The sequence below is a fragment of the Cricetulus griseus genome, chromosome 3 (genome assembly GCF_003668045.3).
Source record: "Cricetulus griseus strain 17A/GY chromosome 3, alternate assembly CriGri-PICRH-1.0, whole genome shotgun sequence".
Taxonomy (NCBI): domain Eukaryota; kingdom Metazoa; phylum Chordata; class Mammalia; order Rodentia; family Cricetidae; genus Cricetulus; species Cricetulus griseus.
The window spans coordinates 97,781,752-97,794,237 of record NC_048596.1 but is presented as its reverse complement, the minus strand read 5'-3'; the positions used below and the strand labels follow the sequence as shown (position 1 = coordinate 97,794,237).

The 12,486-nt window shown below is 42.7% G+C and overlaps 1 protein-coding gene across 1 annotated transcript; it reads right to left on the bottom strand.

Moving 5' to 3' along the window:
• Nucleotides 1-4,122: 4,122 nt before the first annotated feature.
• Nucleotides 4,123-7,052, bottom strand: LOC100772803 (T-cell ecto-ADP-ribosyltransferase 2-like). The gene is made up of 3 exons (XM_035441629.1): nt 7,002-7,052; nt 5,835-6,533; nt 4,123-4,212 (listed from the first exon to the last, which is right to left on the bottom strand). Exons 1-3 carry the CDS (start codon nt 7,050-7,052, stop codon nt 4,123-4,125), a joined length of 840 nt encoding a protein of 279 aa, XP_035297520.1.
• Nucleotides 7,053-12,486: the final 5,434 nt, after the last annotated feature.

Here is a 12,486-nt window from a genome sequence, read left to right as displayed (position 1 = left end):
AGTTAAGAAAACCATAAAAAACAGAAAGCTGGTGAAAATGTATTTGAACAAGGGGACCAAATTCCAGCCCCATCAATCAACAGAACTTGGCAACTTTGGCCACTTGATTCTGGATTTAGAGTCAAGGATACAAAAATGGGGCTGTAGTATTGTGGGTTATTCATTAGAGAATACTTCTCAGACATGGGTTTAAGTCAATAGAAAGTCTTTATTAGCTAGCCAGAGAATACACTGTGTGCTCAGGATCCCAGTGTAGCTCTGAGCCTTTCTCAGGATTTTAAGTCTTTCTCTGAGCTTTTAAGCACAAAAACCATGTCCTGGGTTGACATACTTCAGTTAACAAGAGCAGTTAGCCAAAAGCAGAACTATAGAAGCCAAAAAAGCTAGGTTAGTATATTTAGAGACTTTCCTATAACTATGATTGAGTCTTTGCTTTTGTTTTGGTGGGTGGCGCTATCTACATGCTGAGCTTCATGGCGTTAATGGTGCTTCCATCATGGAAACATTTCTGCCAAGGTCTGGGGGCATGTCTAAGTGAATGAGTAAAATATTGAACTCAAATTTCTATATAGTTTATGATGCAGGACCCCTCTATTCATCCAATCAGAATGAGAATTAAAGGGCCAGCCAGTGCTGATTGCAGAATAGTTAGCTAGGAAGACCAGGAAGAACAAGAGAACAGAGACTGGTACCAATTATCTAATCTCTCTCTCTCTCTCTCTCTCTCTCTCTCTCTCTCTCTCTCTCTCTCTCTGTATCCAGTCATGACAAATATTTTTTCTAATTACTCCTGAACAACCATCATAGAAACAACAGGTTTCTCCAAAAGCCACACATAATCCCCTTTGTCTCCTAAGAAGTCTAATCCTTTCTGATTTTGTGGGAGCACTTATGCAAATGAGTTTAACTGGTACTGGTGTCCACATTCAGAAATGGAAACTGGCAGTACCTCTAGGTCCTGCTCAGCCAGTCTACTTACTTTCTTAAGGTTTTTCTCCCATGACAAAGGCTTATGTGTCTATGGCTGTTGAGCTAGTCATCCCTGCCTTGACCAGGAGTGGGAATATAACAGGTGCAGCTCTTTTTTCCTCTGTATTTCAGAGTCCATATTAAAATATATTGTTTCTTTTTTCTGTTACATAAAACAACAGATGAGGCACATTTAGTCAAGCCAACCAAGTAGTCTCAGGGGCTCTGTAATATTGCTGTTGTCCAGATGAGATAACCCACAAGGCAGAACAGTGGCCCCCAGAATAAGGGGGAGTGCTTAGGTTAAAGGATTTGAAATTTGACAGGTTTCAGCCTCTTGTAAGTCTTCCAATACTAATTTAGGCTGCCCCCACCCTTCCTCATCACAATGAGTGTGTTGGGTGACAGTCTAGTTAGTTCCTGTTTCTATGTATCCCAGAGGCTTTATATTAATGCATAACCAGAAATCCTGGAGGATTTCAGGCTAGGAATGATTAACTCTATTCCCAGAATCCCATCCTGTGGCATGGAGTCTGATTCCCTATGTTTTCCGTTTCCCAAAGGCCAGAATCTTTCTATGGAATTTTCAGATTTTTAATTTGATGGCCATTGGATTACATTTTCCTATTGTGCATTGCTAGGGAGGAGGCTTTCTATTTGTATATTCATCTGTGTGTTTTCAGGAAGCCTCTGTTTACAACCCCAACTTTTTCAAAGGAAACTCTCTTGTTCCTGACAACTAGGGGGCCCAGCCTCATTGTATGCACAGAATTGTAATCTCTATACTTATCTCAAAAGATGAGCTCCCACATCTTTCCTTTGTCCAACATAACCAGATATTTAAAGTGAGCAATGATCCAGATGAAGTATGGGTTGCTCTTCTGAAGCCACATTAGCTATTACCTTCCCTGTATCTGTCTTTCCAAGTTCTCAGGTCCAAGTCTGAGGGCAGTGTATTCAGGCCAAACATAAGACTCAGAAGGAAATAGAGGAACATTGAGTGGAAGGGCCTGGGTCCCAATGAAATAATATTTTTTATGCGCCCATAGTGTGGGAGACAGTCCATTTGGCAGGAGCATATGTTACTTCCACTTTCTTGATATGAATGTGGTGGATACACAGTGTAATGCCAGCATCCTTCACTATTGTAGGAGTGGAGATAATCACCTTTCTAAGTTGGCTCCAGTGCCCTTTGGCTAAGCCCATTGGCCCAGATGGTTTCATCAGACTCAAAGCACAAATTGGTGGTAAACTCAGAGGTTGTAGTGTCTTTGGGATAGTCCATTGGATAGCCTTTATGGGGAAAAGGTTGGCCTGTATTGACTTGAGAAAGGAATGGTTAGAGAGTCTTCCAGCTGCTAGTCTGAGCTGAGGAAGCAGTGGATCTTCTAAACATAATGTCATAGGGGGTAAATCTATCCCTATATGGGGCTCAGGGTGCTCAAAGCAAAGCAAAGAGATCTATATACTGGACTCTGATGAGAACTTTGTTAAAGATCATTTGAGTTTTTTTTGTTTTGTTTTGATTTTTGTTTTGATGTCCTGATTGTTCTATTTATCCGCCCATAACTCTAAGGTCTCTATGCACAATGAAGATTCAAATCTATACCTAAAATGTTTACTATTAATTATCTATAATTCAATAATTTGGTACATATGATCTACAGTCAGTATGGAGCAGTGTAATGTTAATGAAACTCCATGTTATGTTAGTCCTCCATCTTGCTCCCTAATAGCACTTTGACTCTGACTTCAGTGTATGAAAGATACACAACTCAGTAAGTCTGCCCCCTGTCAAACTATACAGCCACCACCATCTCTTACAATATGATATGACTAGCTGCCTTTTTGGCTTCTGTAACCTGCTTATGCAGACACTCAAGGACTATTTTTAGGTCCCCTTAACTACCTAATTTTGTAGAGCAAAACAGCTCTTGGTTTGCTTGCGGAGATACTCAAGGTCTTCCTGAGACTTTACCATTTAAAATCCTTCTCTCATCTCCACACCTCTTGGCTCAACAGTCTCTAGTTTGACTCAGAGCTTGTTTTCCTGCTGGCAGATACAATACATTTAGCTGATTGTAATCTGAAATGAGTCTGTGGTCTTTTCCCAGGGTGTCTTACTCCATAACATTGGGATTAAGGGAAGCTTTATGCACTTGGGCTAAACTCTCTCTGGGTGAGTACAGGGCACAGACTTCCTGAACTATATATGCCTCAAAAGGTCCCTATCTGGATTGCTGAGATGGCTCAGCAGTTAAAATGCTTGATATGTCAAACTGACAACCTTGTGTTTGATCCCTGGAACCTGCATAAAGGTGGAAGGATGTAGGGAGAAATCCTGATTAAAGGTACCGGTGACCACTCCTGCTTGCGCCTCGTCACAGGTACCACTGACCAGGCCCAAGTGGTACCGCTAATCAGGATTTCTCCCTACCAAAGGGGAAAACTGATGACACAGAGTTGCCCATGACCCCTAAACACTTTTCAAGATATGAACATGCACACATTAGGCAATACACTAATATTAAAAGTTTTAAAATTAATGTATTTAACCATGTCCTCATAGATGATCAGAGTTATAGAAATTGGCTGACAGGTGTTAGTGGATGGCTGTGTTCTGATGAGATAGAGTAGGGAGTGACTTTATCTAGGTCAGTCGTTATGTTTATAACCCATTCAATTTGTCCTGCAGGAACATCTGTGACAAATGTATAACATGAACTTTCTCAGCTGTATCAGTGTGAGCATCAGACCTCATGCCTAAGGAGAGTTTCTCAAACCAATAATACAACCTATAGAAAAACAGAGTCACAGAAAACATGGTGTGGTTATCAATGTTTTATTTCTCTAGATTGTAACATTCATCATATGTTGCATACTTTAAAACTGTAACTGCAGACAATGCAGACCAACATTGCTTTTTCATCATAGAACAGTGTCAAAGAGTAGTAAATTTGAAGTCAGAGCATAAAATTTCACCCACAGACCCAGTAAGTTCCTTAGATATCAATGGAAGAAATCAATGTTAAAGTAGACCTTCTCCAAAATGATCACAGCCTTCTTTCTACCACAGAACTTAGAGAACCAGCCATGTTTTTTCCTTTGGCCTCTCTTCAACACTCAGCCCCATGAACTGCAGGCAGGAGATGGCTACAGCTCAGCAAGAGGAAACAGCTGGACGAGGAGACCAGGTAGCACCACATGCAGCAGGAATGCAGGGCTGTCTCTGCCTCCTGTGGATGGAGAAAGAAAGTTTTCCATGTGGGCTATCTCATGACACAGATATCTCCCCCTAAATATTCAGAGCTTTACATATAGTTCAAAACCCAGGGGGTCAGTATGCCTGGCTAGACTCTTCTAGCTTCCTCAGGACTCCTAAAGAACTCAAGTACCAGAGGTGAACAAACTGATGGATCGACCACTTCCAGGGTCTTGTGCTCTAAGACACTGACTAGGGAGAAAAGCCTTTCCTATCTGAGTCTTCCTGGCCTTCTAGGAAGCCCTACGGGATTTTCCTTCTTCACCCAAGAAGAGGTCTCTGGGTCTGAAACTTCTGAAAGTCCATTGTTGCAGCAATGTGTTTTTCTTCTGTCAGCTGATGTGAACTAGAACCTACCTGTGGCTCTCAGCCTTCCTGAACTGACATCAACTGTTTCTCCCAAATGAACAGCATCTCTCTGGCTGGACTGTGCCCCTGGGTAGGGGTCATGATTTCCTCGGACTTCATGCTAACTCTGCACTTCTCTATGCAAATGCATAAATCCCTGTGATCACTTCCTGTAGTTCCACTTCAGCTCCAAAGACTTCTCATGTTTCCAGAAACCCCTCAGAGTTTCAGGGCTGATTGGAGCTATGATGACTCAGCACTCAGTAGTCTAACTGTAACTCATTTCAGGTTGGCTCCCTGGCCTCTGTCAAACTTAACCTCCTAGGACAACACTTAGTGGAGCCTGGCTATTAGAAAGTGCAACACTACATATCTGAGCGGTGGGGAGGAGAAGACAAGGTCTCTAGACTGTAAGCAAGTGATGTTCTTGTGAGTGCTGAGTCCCAAACCATTGTGAATTTTGAACAAATGGCTGAGATGTGTACATTGCTCTTCATATTTAAAAACAAAAGACATTTGGTGAATGATACCTACATCCCAAGTAATGTCTTGAATGTCCCTCTCTTAACTCTCAAAGCAATACTAATAGAAAAGTTGTCATTTGTGTCTTTATCATTCAAATGAGGAAATGGAGGCACAGATATCTGGTAACTTGCCAAGAGTCAGAGAACCAGTGATGTTTATTACTCCCGATTATCATTGCTTCTGATTCCAGACCTATGACAGAGAGCATGGAACAGTAATTTTCTCTGGAAATATTAAGGAAAGATTACTATGAGAACTGATGCTTCAATGCCTTAAAAAGTAATTACCAAACTGAAATTTATGGTGTCTTTGCTTACATAGAATGAGACATGTGGTGAAAGGATGAAGAGAGAACCCAGGCCACAAGGAATGATGGGTATACAGCCATAGAGACCCCCACCCCTGGGGAAGCTCTGGTTTGAAAGGATAGATAAATACCTAACCCCTGATGGCACTGCTCTCTCCTCACAGGGCTGGGCTTGAGAATAGCTTTTTTCTGAATCCCTCACTGTGCTCAACCATTTCTGATACACCTTCACAAAGGTGTGTGCCCTTGGCTTTACCAATGCTATTCCAGGCACCCTGACCAAATCCCTGGTCTATCTGGTGGCTTCTGGCAAGGAGCATCCTCCCCTCTTCCAATTCATGATGTCCCCACAAGCTCCACCTCTAACTCAGTCCCAGACTCACCTGAACTGCTCAAATGACTGCTGATTATGTCAGTAGAATTGCTATAGAAGCAATTAAAGTTGCTCTTCCCTCTTTGGGGAGAGTCCAGAGAAACTTCATTGTACCCTTTTTCATTTTGTGTTACAATTACTTTCTGATATACTTCATAGCCTGGAATTAACACCTCCTTTTCAGTGGACAAGAAGGAGAATTCTTTGATATCAACCCCCAAGCATGTTTCAATGCTGAATAGTGTCCCACGATTACTTAAAAATGGTTTTGAAACAGCTACAGCCTTAGCTGAAGATGAGGAAGCAAACTGTCCAAATCGCACAGAGCCCGTCCTGCTGTAATGAAACTTGTTGGTGGTGCCTCGGTAAACTGTGTAACAACTCTTGTTATTCAGAAGCTGAAGAGCTCTTGTTAAGTAGTAATGGAAGGCCTTGTAAGGAAAGTTATGGAAATTTTTTCTGAATTCTCTAACAGCTCTGTTAAAATCTCTGTGAATGTCCCCAGTGTAGGCTACTAAAGCCGTTCCGTGGAAATCATGGAAACCTTCAGGATAGCTCATTTTGTTTTTTATCTTCTTCCAATGTTGATCTGCCTTTTCCCACTCAACTTTTAATTGCTCACTCATGTTAAAATCTTCTTTTAACAACTGGGGTGCTTTTTTCTCCATTTCTTGGACACAGCCCTCATACTGATCATCAAATGCATCGGGAGCCATGTCCAGATTGAAAGACTCAGCCAGGCCTGTCACCTGAAAGGACGAAGTAGGGTTCTTTGTTACTAGCTAAGTTTGCTAAGTTATCAAAATGTGGCACGTATCATCTGGAGCCGACAGCATGAGATGTTGCATACACCAACCTCATACATGGCACATGAATGGACATAATCTCATTGTGTTTTTAGGAGTACAAAAAGGCAAGGCTGAGGTCTCTGATTCTTTTGTGTTTATGATATCATAGTTTTTCTTCTTATTCAAATTTTAGTCAGCATACAAAGCAACAGGCCTCATTTTCCCAGTTTCATGTACATATATCTGTGTATATTACTATATTCTCTCACACACAACCTTTCCCCTTACTGATATTATCTTTACTATACTTCTTCAAGATTCATGCTCTCTAACATCCTGTAGCCACAGCCTCAGCCCTGTGAAATGTAATATCACGAAGATGTGGGCAGGGGAAAGCAAGGTCAACAGGATGTGGTTTGAGAATATTACCTGCTGGGTTAACAACCAAGTCAGGAGGAACATGTGAATTTTTGATGTCATCTTCAAGTTCAAAAACAGCTGCAAGAAAACATAAGACAATGAAAGAAGGGTGCACACAATATTGTAACAGTCTGTTGATGGATCAGCTCTAGGTTAATGATGGAATCTTTATTTCACATCTGAAGGTCCAGACTCCTTCCTGCTCGTACTGCTCCAAGAATGGCTTATCGGGACTATGTGAACAGCTCTGCTTGGATCCCTTTCCAAAAATGAGGCTGTTGATATCCTCGCTCCCTAGTAAGGACCTACAATCTATCAGTCCTGGTAACACACAAAGCTATGTATCATATAGGTTTCCAGGGAGAACCGGGCCATATTTTAGCAGATCTGTCATCAGCCCTGATACTTTTCTTTGCACAGATACTTACATTCTTCTCTGTTTTTGATTAGCTTGTGGCTCACACTCAGCTTAGTACCTCAGAATGTCATTAATGCTGTCAGTGTTCATTACTATCACTACTAATAATCACTATGTTCTGTGATTTGGATATGTTTGTCCTCCACAGGTCCCCAGTGTGGCCATAAGAATGCGGGGAAACCTTTAAAAGGTGAGGTCTTCAGGCAAGTGACAAGGTGCTGGAGGACATCACCCTCAGAAATGTGGAAACTTGCTCAGTTCCCGCATGAGCAAGTCTGTCCCCAGAACCTCTCTGGCTTCCTCTCTTGCCATGTATTCCCTTCTGCACACGGCAATGGCTTCTCTGTCATATTGTGATTCTTCCAGGAAAACCCTAACCAGCCAGCATTGCTGTGATATTTAGATTTTCCAGCTATCAGACTGTGAACTGAGTAAGCACCTTTACTTTACAAACTTTCCAGTACCAAGCATCTTGTGACGTAATAGAAAACAAAAACTGATGACAAAGTTTAGTGTGTAAAGAACTTGCCTTGCAAATATAGACCTGAGTTTGATTCCCAGAACCCTTGAGGGAAAAGCGGGGTGTGATGACATGTACTTTTATTTTAGCATTGGGTGGTAGAGAGAAATGGGGCCCTGAGATCCCCTAGACTCACTGGACAGCAGGATCAGCATACATGGAGTGTCCCAGGGCTGTGAGAGACCCTGTCTTTACCAAAATGGTGGAGAGTGTCTGAGGAATGACACCAGAGATTGTGCTCTGACTTCCACATGCATGTTCCTACACACATGCATGTGTCCACACAAGTGCATATGCCCACACATGTGCATGACCTACACACACAAAAAGGAAGGAAACAGATTAACAGTCAGCCTTATTAATAACTATATCTTATGAGAATGTATTATTTGCACTCCTTTTTGAGAGGTGGAGCTTTAACATAAACAATGAAAGGCAAGTCAAGCAAGGATACTAAAGGTCACTCCCCATTGGTGTGGACCCATCCCTTCATTCCTGCCCATGGCTTTGGAAAATCATGAACACTCTCCCCACACTTATCCAAGCCTGTTGGGTTCCTTTCCACAGAATTTTGACTTAGCTGGAAAGACAATGCTCTCCCCACACCCTGAAAATGGCAGTGAGGAGTTGATTGATGTGGCTAACTAGTTGTTCTTGGGAAGGCTCGACCTGTAATGATTGGCTTCTTCTGCCCTGAGTCTTTAGAGGACACTGCAGAAACAACAGACCTAGGGGTTCAGCATGGCAGTGAAGGTTTCCACTTTCTGTACATCCTCAACTATTAAAATTTACTAATTATTATAAATACCTGCATTGAGCTACATAAGATATCCTCCCTAAAAACTTAAAGTCCTCCTGGACAACAAGTTATGGCAGCACATTCCTATAATCCCAGTCCTTTGTAGGTAGAGGCAGGGGCATGCCAAGTCCCAGGCCAGTTTAAGATGTAATGGGACTCTGAAAACACAAACAGAGGCAAAATTTAGCCCCGGTCAGCATAGAAACACAGGCAATTTCCTTTGGCCTTATGTACAGCCTGAGTCATTTAGCATCCCACTGCTTACTCAAAAAAGTTCCTAAAATATGATTGCATAAGAAGTTCTCTGGAAATTTATTACCAGCAGAGATTTTTGGGATCCCAGTCTCAGAACCATGAATCTAGTATTTCTAATGAGCTACTTCATTAATTATGACGCAATTTGCTTAGAAGAAAAAATTATTTTTCTTCTTTTTATTAATGTGTATGCAGGCATATCCTGGGATAGGGGGTATTGTGCACCTGGATGTAGGTGCCCTCTGAGGCCAGTGGTGTCAGGTTCTCTGGAACTGGAGTTACAGGCACTTGTAGGCCACCTGATACGGATGATGGAACTGAACTCTGATCTCTCTACAAGAGGAACTACTTGCTCTAACAAATGAGCCATCTCTCCAGTCCTAAGTTTGCTTCTGGGGAAGGACCACCCAGCATGGATTCCAGTTGGTCAGTACTGAGGAATGAACCTAGAACTTTTTGAATGCCTGTTAAGCACGTTTCCACTGAGCTATACCCATCTGGACAGTGAATCTTCTTTACACAGCACACATCTCCGCTTTCTAGCTCTTTCTCTGGCCTCTGCTAAAACCACCCCTTTCTTGTCTTAAAACTTAAGCTTCAAAACTCTTTTTTGAAGACAGCAATTTTGAGAAATCCCAGATGTAGGTGCTAGCAGAAAGCCATCCTGTAGGGTTGGTCAGTCAGCAGAGGAACTTTCTCATTCTAGAAGCATGGTCCAGCCAGCCTGGAGTAAGTTTCCAATGCTCTCCTCCCCTCCCTAGTTCCTCATGTGGTTGATCCAGGTATTTGCCTTTTGCAAGACTTGTGTCTACTTCTCTCTGGGAAACTAAGTGCAGCCTCCTTCCCTGGCCCTGATGCCTCTCACACCCCACACAGACTGAAGAAATGCAACTTGAGCCACTTCCGCCCCAGGATGAACTCCTGCAATTTGTGCCTGCCAATTAAAAGTCCCCCTGAAAAATCTGTGTACCTAACACCTTGAACTTCAATAAAAAACATCCATCTCTCTCTTTTCCTTCGTCCCCATCCTCTCTTTCCTCACTCCTTCCCACTGACCTTCCATCCTGCTTTATATATGCAAGATCCTACATGAACAGCAACAACAAAAATTTGCTTACGTTCACCAACATGAGGAGATTCTGAGCAGGAGGACCTCAAGGTTTGGGTTAGACCAGGCTACATAGCAAGAATGCAGTCTTTAAAACTCTTTAAAAATTGATAAATAAAGCCAAGAAGAGGATAGAAGCTAATGTTTGTGTGGATCTGGGAGGAAAATGAGACTAAGTATATCCCTGTTCTGTCCTGAAAACCCAGGAAGTACAGGGATGAAAAAGTCTATACACATAAGCACCTATGTGCACAGATGCCAGTTGCTTCCTGCAGGCCTGGGAGGTAAATTGAGTGGTCCTGTATTATATTTTTAAGTTTCTAGGAAGATCAATAGCCTATTGTCTATCCTCCTTTTATCTAGACATGACCTCATCTCTTTCTTGCCCAGAACTGACCTTCTGGCTTTAACCCTCAAGTTATAGACTACCCCCATCCGCTCACTGCAGCCCTCAGATTTTTGTCAGAGTCCCCTCAACTTAGAGGCCTTCCCCTTCAGAGGACAGAGTTCAGATTTGTCACTTACCTGAGCAGATCTTTGATGGCTGGGTCTCTGGCCTCCTCTAAAAGCAAGGTTTGCAGAAGGCAGTGCGGTAACCTTTTTACTCTGTGGATGATGTGGTTTCAGTTTCGGGTTAGATTTTAAAGAGATCCCAGAGGGTTTATGAACTACTTAAATTAGATACATTGTATTGTGTTACTATACCTTTTCTATTCTCTATCTTTTTTTGTTTTGAGTTTTTCCCTTTTGCTTTTGCTGGAGACAAGGCCCCATTACCATGCATTGGCCTCTTCCTGGCTTATGTCGCTGAGGATAACCTGAACTCCTGAGTCTCTTGCCACAAGTCATCACTGGCCCTGATGCCCCTCGAACCAAGAACTTGAGTTACTTCAGCCCCAGGATGAACTCCTGCAATTTGTGCCTGCCAATTAAAATCCCCCCCGCTGGAAATCTATGTAGCTAACACTGTGGACCTCAATGAAAACAGTGTGCAAAAATAGAACCAGGATCTGGTGCTACTCTGCATTCATTCCCATCCTGCACCTTTTCCTTTGTCTGTTCCACAATGAGTCAGGACCTTCCTTTCTGTTATTTCCTACTGGATTGATGGGGGTGGGAGACTGTGTGTGTGTGTGTGTGTGTGAGAGAGAGAGAGAGAGAGAGAGAGAGACAGAGAGAGAGAGAGAGAGAGAGCATACGCTCGAGAGTGCAATATGTGAATACTGCAGAAAGCAGAAGTTTGTTGACCTTTGCCATATACACCAGTTTTACACATTACATGTAAGCCTTGTGTGTTGGCTCACACCTTTAATCCCAGCATTTAGGAGGCTAAGGCAGAATGATCTCTGTGAATTTGAGACCAGATAGGTCTACATAGTGAGACCCTGTCAACAAAACAAAATCATCACCAAATCACCTGAGTGTTTTCAAGGAATTAAGTAAAGGTGGAGAGAGGCAACTATTTTGGTAGGGGTAGGGGGTTGAGTCAGAATTTCTCTGTTTAGTCTTGGCTGGACTGGAACTCACTCTGTAGACCAGGCTGGCCTTGAATTCACGATCCACCTGCCTCTGCCTCCCAAGTGCTGGGATTAAAGGCATGTGCCATCTCTGCCAGGTTTGAGTGGTGACCAATTTTAAGACTCATTTTTCATCCTTAGTTACCCCTGGCTACAATATTCTTGTATGCTGGCTAAAGCATATGAACAAAGTGTTGATGCTGGAGCTTCCTCTGGGAACTACCTGCTTCTTTCAATCCTAGATCCATGGAATGAATCCATCAGCTTCTTGGGTTCCTAGACAAAGCCACTGGGAGACATAAGGTAGAAAACACCATAACAGACAAGGTGGCCGGAAATCTGTAACCTCCTGCTCCATCATGTATAGGGAAGAGGAAAAAGGAGGAGACTCCACCAAAATACTATCCTGGGACCTTTCGTGCATCCAGCTTTCATAACTGAACTTTCAGAAATAGAACTTAGAAGTGTATACTTATGCTGGTGTATATTTGGAGGTAAGTCACTTTCTCAGATCCTACAAGTAAGAAACCTAACCCCTTCCTCCTCCAATTTCCTCCTCCAACTTTCCCTTCCCCATTCCTCCCTCTCCCACTCCCCCTCCTTTTTGAGACAGGGTCTTGCTATGTTACCCAGACTGGCACAAAGCCTTTATCTCAAGCCTCCTCAGTGGCTGAGACAACAGATATCATTGCTCTGGCTCTAGTTCTCCCTTTGTTCTAGATCTCTCAGACAACCTTGGTGCCACAGACCCCAGTGTGTTGCCTTGTTCCCACACTATTGGTTAATCCCATAATGTTGTATTGGACAAAACATGTCATTGTCTGGTCCTGATGATTGATATTGAACTAAAAGCACAAAATTCTACTGGCAGAGAAAT

Excerpts from the sequence above, each read along its gene's own strand:
- LOC100772803 (XM_035441629.1), bottom strand. The coding sequence starts at position 7,052 with ATGACATCAAAAATTCACATGTTCCTCCTGACTTGGTTGTTAACCCAG. Across the intron at positions 6,534-7,001 it reads CTTGGTTGTTAACCCAGCAG|GTGACAGGCCTGGCTGAGTC; the intron begins GTAATATTCTCA and ends TCGTCCTTTCAG. Across the intron at positions 4,213-5,834 it reads ACTTTAATTGCTTCTATAGC|TCCACAGGAGGCAGAGACAG; the intron begins AATTCTACTGAC and ends TTTCTTTCTCCA.